Below are 13,383 nucleotides of genomic sequence, written 5' to 3'. Positions count from 1 at the left end.
ACAGAACTGTAGTTCGAAAAACATAACACACAAAATACAAAAACAAAGAGAGAGCGAAGCTCCGAGGCTGCCATCGTCGGTGCCATCTTGGTTATCTTGGCCATCAATGAATCATTTCATGCTATGATCAGTTGTTAGTAGAACCACTCCATATGGTCAGATCATTGGGCTAATCCACTGTTTTCACACTAGGCAAACTGCTGCATAAGCTTTGTTAAGGAGCTAAGCTGTTTAATCAACTGCCCCTAGAACCTCTGGAGATGATTGAGCAAAGAAGGATTCTTCACAAAATGAAGAACATTATGGAGAACCCTGAGCATCCTCTTCATGAGACTGTCGTACAACAACAGAGTGTCTTCAGTCAGAGGGTTCTTCAGATCTTCTGTAAGACGGAGCGCTACAGGAGATCCTTCCTGCCCACAGCCATCAGCATCTGCAACAGCTCTTTGAAGAAACCTGGATAATGAGCTACAACAACGTTTAATTTCCCTTTGGGATTAATAAAGTATTTTTCAAAGTAATTTCTACTGTTATATGTGGGAAGACAGCAGTAAGGTTTGTTTTTATCTTGCTGTTTTCTTGAAAAAGGGTCAGAGTTTGGGTTATGGTTAACAACAGCATTATAAGGCTGAACATTAATACAATAAAAGTTTTAGGTCATATCGCCCAGCCCAAGTCACACAACTATCTGCCATTTTACTGTTGAAAAATAGTCTGCAAGTGACGGACATTCAAAACAACTTCCAACATGTCCAGGTCTGGTTGTCTAAGCAAGTTCACGCTTAAAGCAGACCACAAGATACTAAGAGATATCCTCGAAAATCCTAAAATGTCAGCATGCGACCTGCTGCAGGCTCTTACTATTGTTAACATCAAAGTCCTTGCCTGTACAATCTGAAGAAACTGAACAAGTTTATCTTTCATGGAGATTGTGTAGAAGCAGGGATCCTTTACTGCCTGGGCAAACATGCAGGCCAGACTGTAGTCTGCCAGACAGAACTTAGACAGTACCAGGGCTTCTGGAATAATGTTCCTCATACTTAAAGAGAATTATTTTAACTAGAAATAGTGCCTCACATCAACTGTGAAGTAGAGAGGTGGAAGTGTCATAGTTTGGGGATACTTTGCTACAGCAGGACCTGGCCAGCTCATAGAATTCACTGTGGATTCTACAGTGTATCAGAAGGAGCTGGAGAAATGTGTGAGACCATCTATACAAAAAATAAAGCTGAAGCTCAAACGGTCTTGATCTCCTTCAGATGTTGTGGGGGGACTTCAAGCAGGCTGAACATGTCCGAACCCTCTCTACAAACTTTGCTTAGACTGATGTCAGAGATGGTCGAAGCATCTTACTAAAGCTATTTCAGCCAAGGTAGACACACTAGCTATAAGGGGGTAGGGTGTCCTAACCTTCATTTTACCAATCTCTTGTTTTGGTGTCTAGACAAGATCAGATGAAATGGAGTGGGTTATTTTATAGCACTAAAAAGCTCGAGTTTTCAAACAGACTATGATTCAGTTTCTGTGTCTGTTCTTAAATGATTTAGAAGTCTGGAAAAAAAAGCATCATCCATGTTATAACCTTTGAATAAATCAACCATCTGATATTATAACCATTAAAGAAAAATAAATTTGTCTGTGATGGAAAATGTTTGTGATGTGAAACATAAAGTAGATCTTGTTATCAAAGCTAACCATATCAACTGCAGCTCAGACCGAGCAGCTGAGCTGCAAAACCGAGGAACACTGTCATTTTTATGTGCTTCAGGAACCTTTAACAGCCAGCGAACCAGTCAGTCAGCCAGCCAGTCAACCAGTCAGCCAGTCAGTAAGCCAACCAATCAGCCAGTCAGTAAATCAACCAGTCAACCAGTCAGTCAGTCAGTCAGTCAGTCAACCAGTCAGTCAGCCAGTCAACCAGCCTTCTGTGGATTCCTGCTTATAGGTGGGAGGTTTTATGGCCTGTGTTCTGTTGACTCACCTATCAAACGGTACCTATAAACATGGACTCCCACATGGTTATAAAGGTATTCAGTAAAAACACACAACTGAAAGGAGATCCGCCTGACTAACTGATTCTTAAAGACTGAATAGGGAAATCTGTTGAGAAGAAGTTTGTGGAGGAGTGAAACTTTGTCATACACGTGTGGAAAAGGATGATAAAAGATTCTGAAACAGTCCTTGAAAAATGACAAAAGCATTTTTCTTCATCTGCAACTGCAAAATTCAGTCTTTGTTAACACAAGCAACCAGAGTAGGAACTTACAGGGCTGAAACGAGACCTGGAATGATTCCAGTACCTCGATTACTAAAGTCCTCTCTTTCGTGAATTTCTAACATTCATAAAATAAGCTTAAAGCAGTTACAGGTCCTTCTCAAAATATTAGCATATTGTGATAAAGTTCATTATTTTCCATAATGTCATGATGAAAATTTAACATTCATATATTTTAGTTTCATTGCACACTAACTGAAATATTTCAGGTCTTTTATTGTCTTAATACGGATGATTTTGGCATACAGCTCATGAAAACCCAAAATTCCTATCTCACAAAATTAGCATATCATTAAAAGGGTCTCTAAACGAGCTATGAACCTAATCATTTGAATCAACGAGTTAACTCTAAACACCTGCAAAAGATTCCTGAGGCCTTTAAAACTCCCAGCCTGGTTCATCACTCAAAACCCCAATCATGGGTAAGACTGCCGACCTGACTGCTGTCCAGAAGGCCACTATTGACACCCTCAAGCAAGAGGGTAAGACACAGAAAGAAATTTCTGAACGAATAGGCTGTTCCCAGAGTGCTGTATCAAGGCACCTCAGTGGGAAGTCTGTGGGAAGGAAAAAGTGTGGCAGAAAACGCTGCACAACGAGAAGAGGTGACCGGATCCTGAGGAAGATTCTGGAGAAGGGCCGATTCCAGACCTTGGGGGACCTGCGGAAGCAGTTGTCTGAGTCTGGAGTAGAAACATCCAGAGCCACCGTGCACAGGCGTGTGCAGGAAATGGGCTACAGGTGCCGCATTCCCCAGACCGGGCTACAGAGAAGCAGCACTGGACTGTTGCCCAGTGGTCCAAAGTACTTTTTTCGGATGAAAGCAAATTCTGCATGTCATTCGGAAATCAAGGTGCCAGAGTCTGGAGGAAGACTGGGGAGAAGGAAATGCCAAAATGCCAGAAGTCCAGTGTCAAGTACCCACAGTCAGTGATGGTCTGGGGTGCCGTGTCAGCTGCTGGTGTTGGTCCACTGTGTTTTATCAAGGGCAGGGTCAATGCAGCTAGCTATCAGGAGATTTTGGAGCACATAGAGAATCTGTGGGATATTGTGAAGAGAACGTTGAGAGACTCAAGACCCAACACTCTGGATGAGCTAAAGGCCGCTATCGAAGCATCCTGGGCCTCCATAAGACCTCAGCAGTGCCACAGGCTGATTGCCTCCATGCCACGCCGCATTGAAGCAGTCATTTCTGCAAAAGGATTCCCGACCAAGTATTGAGTGCATAACTGTACATGATTATTTGAAGGTTGACGTTTTTTGTATTAAAAACACTTTTCTTTTATTGGTGGGATGAAATATGCTAATTTTCTGAGATAGGAATTTTGGGTTTTCATGAGCTGTATGCCAAAATCATCCGTATTAAGACAATAAAAGACCTGAAATATTTCAGTTAGTGTGCAATGAATCTAAAATATATGAATGTTAAATTTTCATCATGACATTATGGAAAATAATGAACTTTATCACAATATGCTAATATTTTGAGAAGGACCTGTAATTGACATATCTGCTGAACGTGCCAATTTTGTTTTTCAATGACTCAGTCGTCAGCACAATCAATAGAATACTTGATTACGTAAATAATTGTTAGCAGCTGCCTTATTCCCTAATTGTAATACTTATAATTGTACTTGACAGTACTTAAGGAGAACAAGATTTTGCAGTTCACCTTCTTCAGCAGGTCGTCCAGCAGCCCCATGTTGGCCTCCTGAGCTTTGATGGTGTGGGAGAAAAAAGCATACGTCTTCCTGGGAATCACCTTCTCTTCCGGCGGCCTCTTCACTCCAATAATCAGTGATGCCTCAGAAATGTCCTCCTGGATAACAGCTCCAGCCTTCATGTATAACTGAAAGCAAAGCTCAGGTTGAATGAGAAGCAGTGACCACTCTGCTCAGAAGGGTCTTTACTTCCTTTAACTAACATAAATTATGTAAAACTTGAAAGAACTCAGAAATGCACATGATCAGCTGGTGGCCAGTAACCAGCTGGTCAGACAATAAAACAGCCAGTTTGAGATGACTACCAACAACAAAGCCTTGCATAAGTATTCATACCCCCTGAACCTCAAACATCACTACTTTGGGGGGATTTTCTGTGACTTAACAACATACTGTAGTACACAACTGTAGTGGAAGGGAAAATATAAATGTCTTCCAAATAAAAGTGAAAAGTGTGTTGTGCATCTGCATCATCCCTCACTTAAACAAAACTTGGTACGTCTCCTATAATTCGGCTCATCTACAGACTGAAGTATCCGCTGTTGGGACCACAGCCATGGGTACAACATGAAAGTCCGGTACGAACTTTTCTGGAACTTTCAAAATAAGTCGCATTAACCTATTTCCAGCACACCCAGGAAAAAGGGGTAACAGTGGACTTCCTGTGACGTCACTGTCCAAATAAAAGCACCGCTCTTGCTACATCCTGTCTCTTCTACGCAGGTCCCCCAGGGGTCTGGACAGAGAGACACAGCTCCCTAATGTCTCTTTGCTGGCAAACAGACATAACTATTCAAACTGGATCCAAGAGTGTCATACGATCACGCGATCATATGCACTAAGTTAAGTACGAATGAATTGCTGTTATGTGTATCCGGTATTCATTCATGAACGGGGGTAATTAATGTCCAAGCGTGGCTTGACTTTTCTCTCTGAGGTCTACAGAAGCAAACTGTGTTCCAGAGAGTTCCCAGCAGAGACCCTGTCTCTACGACGCTGAGTGGAACAGTTTTCCCGGTCTGAAGGAAGGACAACGGGACCGCATCACCGTAGCTACCGCATTAACGTGCAGTTTGGCCGGCCGACATAGCGAGCCGCCCCTCCCCACGGCTACAGAGGTTAGCTGCAGCTAACCTTTTGTTCCTGTGGATATTTTCTTCAAACTTCGTTGCCCTGGACAGCTTTTCCTCAGCACGGTTCACCTGAGAGGTTAGGTTTGGGCAGAGAGAAGTAATTAAGAATGAAATAATCTAAACATTATTTTTGTTTTATGACGTTTGGTTTTGTTTGTGTTGAAACTCAGCTATCTTAGTGCTAGCAGATTAGCTGTAAGCACATGTGCTCAGTTTGTGTTCTGTGTTTTTATTTAAAGTTAAGACAAACTTTATTTAAGGGGTGATTTTAAACACAGTAGATCGGCCATAACGTGCCGTCCATGTTTATGTATTTTAACCATTTTATTAATGGTATTTTAAAGGTATGTGTTTGATTCTGATAAGCTATAAGCTTCTTTTGTTAGATCCAACCACTAACAGCTAAGAACACGTGTTAGCCTGCTAAAGATCATTTACCCAAAAACGTTATTTTTCAATCCAGTAAAATATTTCCCTAAATATGACTTTACCAAACTTGAAAACTAAGTAAACACCATTAAGCCCATTTCTCCAGAAAGATTTGGTTCTTATTCAAAATAATATTTCTTCAATTACTATTTTACTTAATAAAGGAAGCTAATTAAACACTGTTGAGAATCCAGAAGGTTGGTTTTATTCAGCAAATCATTCTTAAAATATTATTTTATTAAAATATTTTATCTGATCTTGCATTGTGAATGGTTGTCTAAAGGTATGCCAATTATTGCCTAAGTTAGTTCCAAGACTAACTTCACTTCCAGATTCTTCAAGATAATCCTTGGGTCTCAAACATAAATAACATTGCATGGTAATATTGCATCACTCTTTCAACCATCTTTGATCAGCTTGTTTATATTGTACATAGCCCATTAGTCTTCGTTATTCTTTCATTCTGCTTGGTAGTTTAGTTGGATTGTTTTAGCATAGTAAAGAGTTTGTTAATTGAAATATGTTTGACTTTGAGTTGGCTTATTTTTGTTAATAAATTCTTGTATTTTAAGAAATTTTGTGAATTTGTTCCATATGTGTGCAGAGTTTTGCTGTTCAATAATGTCAGAGCTTGGCTCATCCCTTTCGATTTTGTCCCAATACCATACTTTTGAATGTTGGTGGTGCTTTCACACTCGTGGTAGCATGAGACGGACTCTACAACCCACACAAGTGGCTCAGGTAGTGCAGGTCATCCAGGATGGCACATCAATGCGAGCTGTGGCAAAAAAGTTTGCTGTGTCTGTCAACATAGTGTCCAGAGCCTGGAGGCGCTACCAGGAGACAGGCCAGTACACCAGGAGACGTGGAGGAGGCCATAGGAGGGCAACAAGCCAGCAGTAGGACCGCTACCTCCGCCTTTGTGCATGGAGGAACAGGAGGAGCACTGCCAGAGCCCTGCAAAATGACCTCCAGCAGGCCACAAATGTGCATGTGTCTGCACAAACGGTTAGAAACCGACTCTATGAGGATGGTATGAGGGCCCGACGTCCACAAATGGGGGTTGTGCTCACAGCCCAACACCGTGCAGGACGCTTGGCATTTGCCAGAGAACACCAGGATTGGCAAATTCGCAACTGGTGCCCTGTGCTCTTCACAGATGAAAGCAGGTTCACACTGAGCACATGTGACAGACGTGACAGAGTCTGGAGACACTGTGGAGAGCGATCTGCTGCCTGCAACATCCTTCAGCATGAGCGGTGTGGCAGTGGGTCAGTAAAGGTGTGGGGTGGCATTTCTTTGGTGGGCCGCATGGCCCTCCATGTGCTCACCAGAAGTAGCCTGACTGCCATTAGGTACCGAGAAGAGATCCTCAGACTCCTTGTGAGACCATATGCTGGTGTGGTGTGCTCTGGGTTCCTCGTAATGCAGGACAATGCTAGACCTCATGTGGCTGGAGTGTGTCAGCAGTTCCTAAAGATGAAGACATTGAAGCTATGGACTGGCCCGCCCGTTCCCCAGACCTGAATCCGATTGAGCACATCTGGGACATCATGTCTCGCTCCATCCACCAACGTCACGCTGCACCACAGACTGTCCAGGAGTTGGCGGATGCTTTAGTCCAGGTCTGGGAGGAGATCCCTCAGGAGACCATCTGCCATCTCATCAGGAGCAAGCCCAGACGTTTTAGGGAGGTCATACAGGCTCGTGGAGGCCACACAATACTGAGCCTCATTTTGACTTGTTTTAAGGACATTACATCAAAGTTGGATCAGTCTGTAGTGTGTTTTTCCACTTTAATTTTGTGTGTGACTTCAAATCCAGGTCTCCACTGGTTAATAAATTTGATTTCCATGGATGATTTTTGTGTGATTTTGTTGTCAGCACATTCAACTTTGCACAGAACAAAGTATTCAATGAGAATATTACATTTATTCAGATCTAGGGTGTGTTATTTGAGTGTTCCCTTTATTTTTTTGAGCAGTGTATGTTGCACATGTATCATTATTTCATTATCACTGCATATGATGGCAGAATTACAAACAACTGCTTGGATTACAAAACATATTAGCTACATATTTAAGAAAGATGCCTTCAGACTTTCTCTGCCAGTGATATAGTTGGTGATGTGTGTGGTTTGCTGCAGCAAAAGATGTTTCAGGAGGACTTTAATATGTTCTGATTCAATTCAATTCAAAGATACTTTATTGATCCCCAAGGGGAAATTAGAATTCCAGTACAACCCATCCAAACAGACATCATGACACAAGACAAGGGGCGGACGGGTCACCGAGGCTTTGCTGCCCACTCACAGGCGCTGCCCTTGCTAGATGAGAAAAGAGGCCACATTAGGTAAGTAGAGGAAAAAAAAAAAACATATTTTACACTTTATCCTTAGCAGGATACAGTTTGAGATTGCAAAAAACCTCAGCACAAAGAAGCAACAAGTTTACATCATGCCGGGAACGGTGAAGGTGGTGTGAGGGGGTGCTTATGTTTATCTTGAGCATGTGTGTGTGTGCAAGTGAGTGTGTGCAAGTAAGTCCATGAAGCACTGTCCCAGAGGCCATTGTCCTTGATGGTACGTTGGAATGTTCATCAACCGGCCACAAAGTTCTGAGCAGGTCCACAAATGTCCTCAGGGAAGGGAGGGAGCAGAGGGAGCAGAGCGTCATGTTTACATAATTTCCAGGAGAGGTTGAAGACAGCCAGCCATCAAGGCCGTGCAGGGGAGCCAGATTCAGAAAAACAATAATTATTTGGCTTAGGCTGACTCTTAATTTTCCGTCAGCCTTGAGAGTCTCGCTGGTGCTTCTCAAAGGCGAATCCAAACAGCCAAATTCCTGGTCTTTTGCCAGATCCGAGCGAACAACTTTCTCCAAGATTTATCCCATTTCACCCCTGAGTCCAGGAACCGCAACCTGCCTGCGATCCTAAGGATCACATCCAGTCTGCAATTCAGCTCACGTAACATCTCAGTCTGAGTGCTGATCGCCCTGAAGATCCCATCACACATGCCAGGCAGCTTCACAATTGCCAGAACAGCTGCTGACATTCTCCGAATTTCTCGATATGCCAGGTAACCGCTGACTCCAAAAAGCAGAAATCCTGATATCAAACATCCAATTATATACATATCTTCCACATCCTCGACTGACATTATTGACAAACACACAATCCTCCACTTCTGCCAGGAGTCCATTGTGTATCCAGAGAAAAACGTCCCGTCCGGGCAAGTTGGGCTCTCCTTCACCCTGTCTTCCCGTCGAGAAAATTTGATCAATTGCATTGAGAGACCAGCTGACCAAATCCATAACTAAAGTCATTAAGAAACCACAACCAAGTTGCTTCTTTGTCAAAGCAGCAGATGGAGGCCAGACGCAACCTTACCTACTAAACCTCCCTGTTAGGAGGGAAATTATTTATTGTTTTATTTGGTCCATCAGCTAGACATTATTTGGGGTTTATGTCTGCCATGAATCAAAGCAGAATAACATTCAGATTATTAATGTATAAAAATTCACCAACATTATCATTAATCAACTGTTTTACTAATACAGTGCAGCCCTGGTCTAAACCATCTCATTGTATCTCTGGGATGGATGTTTAGGGTGGTTGTATGATGGAAGGTGAACCTCCACCTCAGTCTCTAGTCTTCTGCAGCCTCTAACAGGTTTTCTCCCAGAATTGTCCTGGATTTACCTCCATCCATCAACACTGACCAGCTTTTCTGTCCCTGCTGAAGAAAAGCATCCCCACAGCATGATGTCTTGTTGGTAAACTGAAATTTCTCTCAACATTCAACAATGTTTTCTCTTTTCCATAATGTCCAGATTTGTGGGGTGCATGACTACTAGTTGTCCTGTGGACAGATGCTCCTTGCCCAGGCTGTCAGTTTAGGTGGACGTCCATGTCTTGGTAGGTTTACAATTGGTCCATCCTCTCTCCACTCTGTGAGATGTTCAAAGCTTGGGATATTGTTTTAGAAGCTAACCCTGCTTTAAACTTCTCCACAACTTTGACCTGTCTGCTTATTGCTCTTCAGTGACCTCTAGCAAACCTTCGCCTTCACAGAAGAACTGGATTTATGCCGTAATTCAATTATACACAAATGGACTAATTCGATGACTTATTCAGATGGTTGTTTTATTTAGTGGTATCAAAGTAAAAGAGGCTAAATAAAAGGTCCAGCTGAAACTTCAAACTTGCATCATTATGTTCCATTTCACAACTATATGAAGTGTGTTGATCTATTCCAAAACAAACACACAGAGGTGATTGATTTACAGTGACAAAATATGATAAAGTTCAAGGTACATGAATACTTTCACAAGGTACTGGTTCTCTTTTTGCCACCATATGAATAATTAATAGGTTTATTTAAACATTTTGATACCTGAAACCTTAGATTTAGGGAAGGCTGTTTCTCCATTACTATGTAAGGTGTAGCATTTTTATATTTTAATCATGTAGTTTATAGGTAAAGAACCAACGGTGATAACTGCCGTACCTTCTCATGGATGGCCCTGCGGTTAGATGGTTGGACCAGGACTTTGACACCATCGTTCGTCAGCTCTTTGACGTGGCGGGGGGCCAGCGGCGCCCTCCTCTCCCAGGGGTTGACGTCCTCGCGGCGTACGGCCATAACAGCCCTGTGGTGATTGTACCGCCGCTGAGCTCCTATGGTGCTAGGCTGCCTCCTGCTCTGGAGACTGAGGAATCTGAACATGACTTCAGTTCTCCTGCTTAGGATAGAGACAGGGAAACACAAGCTGCTGACCACACAATGTTAATTCTGAGAGGGCAGACCTTTAACACAGCTGGACAAGCAAGTAGCTGAGAGATGTGGCATTTGTTTGAGTTTGCTGTTGGGAGAGAGCTGCTGATAAGCAGCTGCTGCTCACCAACATGTCACAGGAGAAGTACTGCTGATCCAACTTTCTTTAACCATGGTTTAGTTTGAATAAGCATGCTGGTGAAAAGAACCAGACCACACAGTACCAAGAAGCTCGATAATATCAAGCAGATGTTCCATAACCAGCTCATCTGTGAACAGGCCACAGTTCCTGTGGCTGTGTAGGCAGGAAAAAGTGAAATTACAGCATGAGCTACAGCTTCCTGTCAATCTAATAGCTACAGGTACACCACAGAGGACAATCTAGGAGGAATTAAAAACAGCTTTCAATCAGTTTAGTGAACATTAAGTTCCAACCAGCACTGGATCACAGAGCAGCATGCTCAGACATTATGACCTGCTTGGAAAATCTCTCTCTTTCTGATAGTGGGTGAGAGGCAGAGCAGGTCTGTAAACCTTCATATGGGCTAAAAATATTACCATCTCCGAGAGAAGCATCTTACTAAGCCATAAGGAAGGTGACTTATAAAACTTTTAACTAACAGGTCAGGATGGGGAAAACCCCTTGAACTGTCTCCCATAAGCAGATTACTGGTTTTAATAATTACCATGATAAAATGTCCTGGGGTTAGAAATACGATTTTAAAATGATATCACCTTTTAACCTGCATGTATGAAAAAGGTTACATTTTGAGTGCAGCGCTGAGTGAAACAGGAACATTTTAACCAGGAGAGGCACCAACTGTAAAATGTTGCTGTAATCTGGATCTTCTGGCTGCACAAGGAGGGCTTCTGCAAGATGGGTTTGTTTTTACTTTATGCAGAAGGAAACAGGAGTGATCCTCGGCCTGCAGCTGCCTCTAGGTGCTGAGCAGCGGGTGGACAGTAAGGTAACCTTTAGTTTGATGTTTGGGAACATTCAGAGTGGTCTGGTTTCTACTGAACCTGTTTCTAAACGTATCCCAGGATTTTAGCCAAGGGTCTGCCTATGTTCACCCGGAGGTGTGGTTCTGAACACGTCTTGCATATTTTTCACATAATAAAACAACCTGATAATATTGATAGCTATGATGAATTTGCACACAGTGATCACGATTCTATCATTACAACCCTACTAATGTCACTGAGTGTATGTCATCAGGCTGATCTAAATAAATGTTCCAGGGCCTTTCTGAGCTACGGAAACATAAGGCACTCACATTCCCTGGGATTCCTTTTACAGGTAAAACAAATCCTCAGGCTTTAAATCCCAGAACTATTGGTGGAAAACAGACTTATCCTTGCTTCTGCTGCTGACAAGCTTAACGTGCTATCCACACTGCCAAACATACTAGCAGCTGCTTTAATCTCCATAGTTACACCAGCAAACTGGCCTCATCTAAACCCATAGAGGTCCATATGAGAGTCACCAAAACCAACAATGCAGACATGGTGAAGGCTGCTATGAAAGTAATCTGGGCTTCTTGAACACCTCAGCAAAACCGCAGGCTGATCTCCTCCAAGCTACATTGCATTAATTCATGCAAAAGGAGCCCTGACCAAGTACTGAGTTAGATTCTGTACAGAACATGGATCTTTATGTTCAATAGTCCCACATTTTTGGAATAGAATCTTTTATTGGTTTAATGTAATAATGTAATTTACTGAAACAGTTGAAATTGGGACTTCTGTTTGCTGTAACCCAGAATAATCAAAATTAACTGAAATAAACACTTGAGATACTCAAGAGAAGCCATGAATTTAACTGTAGCAAAGTCACTAAAATAGATTTCTGACGGTATTTTTATTTATTGCGGTTATGTTTTTATTATTATTACATATACCGGTACTAAACATTTCCCTCTGTTCCCCACAGTACCCGTCCAGGAACGGCCCAGTGATCGGGGTCGGTAGTCCTCTAAGCGTCCTGTTAGCTGTGTGATCTAACCCTTAGCTGAGGATCCCTGACTGCCCACCAGCAGAGCACACTGTCCTGTTTCTGCCCTGCAGTTATTCCAACCTGGCCTCTGATCAAAGACTCCCCCTCAGACTTTAACGGTAACCTGTCCAGGTCTACAGCTGCAGCTGTGGAAGACCCGGGAACGACGTGAACCTGATGGAAGCCTGGAACGCCGCTGCTGCTGCGTGTTTCCTTTCATGTAGCTTTAGCTTCCACCGTAGTTCCTGGAGCTGCTCAGGGACGTCCTGTCAGCTACACCTGCCTACACAACCAGCACCAACGCCGCTGCTCCTGCGGGCTTCAGCCTACCTGTCTCACCGGGTTCTGTTCGCCTCGGCGGTTCTTGGCCAAGAAACACAGCGATAATCCTCCGAGAACGTCACCAGAGAGTCGACAACTTCAAGGTAACTAAACCACACGTGCACAGAGTAAACTAATCCTCTTCCGGTCAGAGTTTCAAAATAAAACCCCTTATCAGAGGATTTAAATATTTAAATATTAAAGGCTCAGACGAAGTCGTGTGATATGTGAAGGAGCTATCTATGTGTGTTTAAAGCAAGAAGAGACACAATCAGTGGTGGTTCTAGACCAAATTTACCAGGGGCGGTAGGGAGGGCCCAGTGTTTTTAATGGGGTCACAGAACAAAGCAATAAAACCATAAAAACAGGGCAATATTTCATCATTTCATATTAATTGAGCCACAGGGCCACTTGCGGCTCCTGATCTAGCAGATGAAAACTGTAATCCTATCTCAATATGGCTGAAGCTAAAAGTGCAACACTTTAATTTCTGAATCATTGTTAAAGTAAAACTGTAAAGGTACAAAAAAATGGTTCAAGGGACCAATCAGTTAAGGTTTCTTTGCCAGCACATATCATCAAAAGAAATTGATTTAGTATTATGTCTTCAGTACAGGGGCCAGGACCAGATCTACAGGAGCACTGGCCCCTGTAGATCCATGGACACAACCTTGCATTAAAGAGTCATTAACAATAGTAAACGGCAAGGGCTGGGAGTGGAGGAATATTGA

The 13,383-nt window shown here is 42.8% G+C and overlaps 1 protein-coding gene across 4 annotated transcripts in view; it reads right to left on the bottom strand.

Annotated features, from left to right (window-relative positions):
- The window catches only part of aass (aminoadipate-semialdehyde synthase), a 90,189-nt gene extending 77,392 nt beyond the window's left edge, over window positions 1–12,797 (bottom strand). The window contains exons 1-3 of one of the 4 annotated variants that reach the window (XM_047388664.1): window positions 12,662–12,797; window positions 10,069–10,303; window positions 3,948–4,124 (exon numbers count right to left, since the gene is read on the bottom strand). In XM_047388664.1, the coding sequence (XP_047244620.1) occupies window positions 3,948–4,124; window positions 10,069–10,287 (396 nt within the window). In that variant the 5' untranslated portion in view covers window positions 10,288–10,303; window positions 12,662–12,797. The remainder of the gene's footprint in view (window positions 1–3,947; window positions 4,125–10,068; window positions 10,304–12,661) is intronic. The other 3 variants (XM_047388673.1, XM_047388681.1, XM_047388688.1) reach the window with 3 other exon arrangements.
- Window positions 12,798–13,383: the final 586 nt, after the last annotated feature.

Source organism: Girardinichthys multiradiatus, chromosome 2, assembly GCF_021462225.1.
Source record: "Girardinichthys multiradiatus isolate DD_20200921_A chromosome 2, DD_fGirMul_XY1, whole genome shotgun sequence".
In the NCBI taxonomy this organism is placed as follows: Eukaryota; Metazoa; Chordata; class Actinopteri; order Cyprinodontiformes; family Goodeidae; genus Girardinichthys; species Girardinichthys multiradiatus.
The sequence above is the reverse complement of the archived record's forward strand: the minus strand, read 5'-3'. Positions and strand labels throughout refer to the sequence as shown.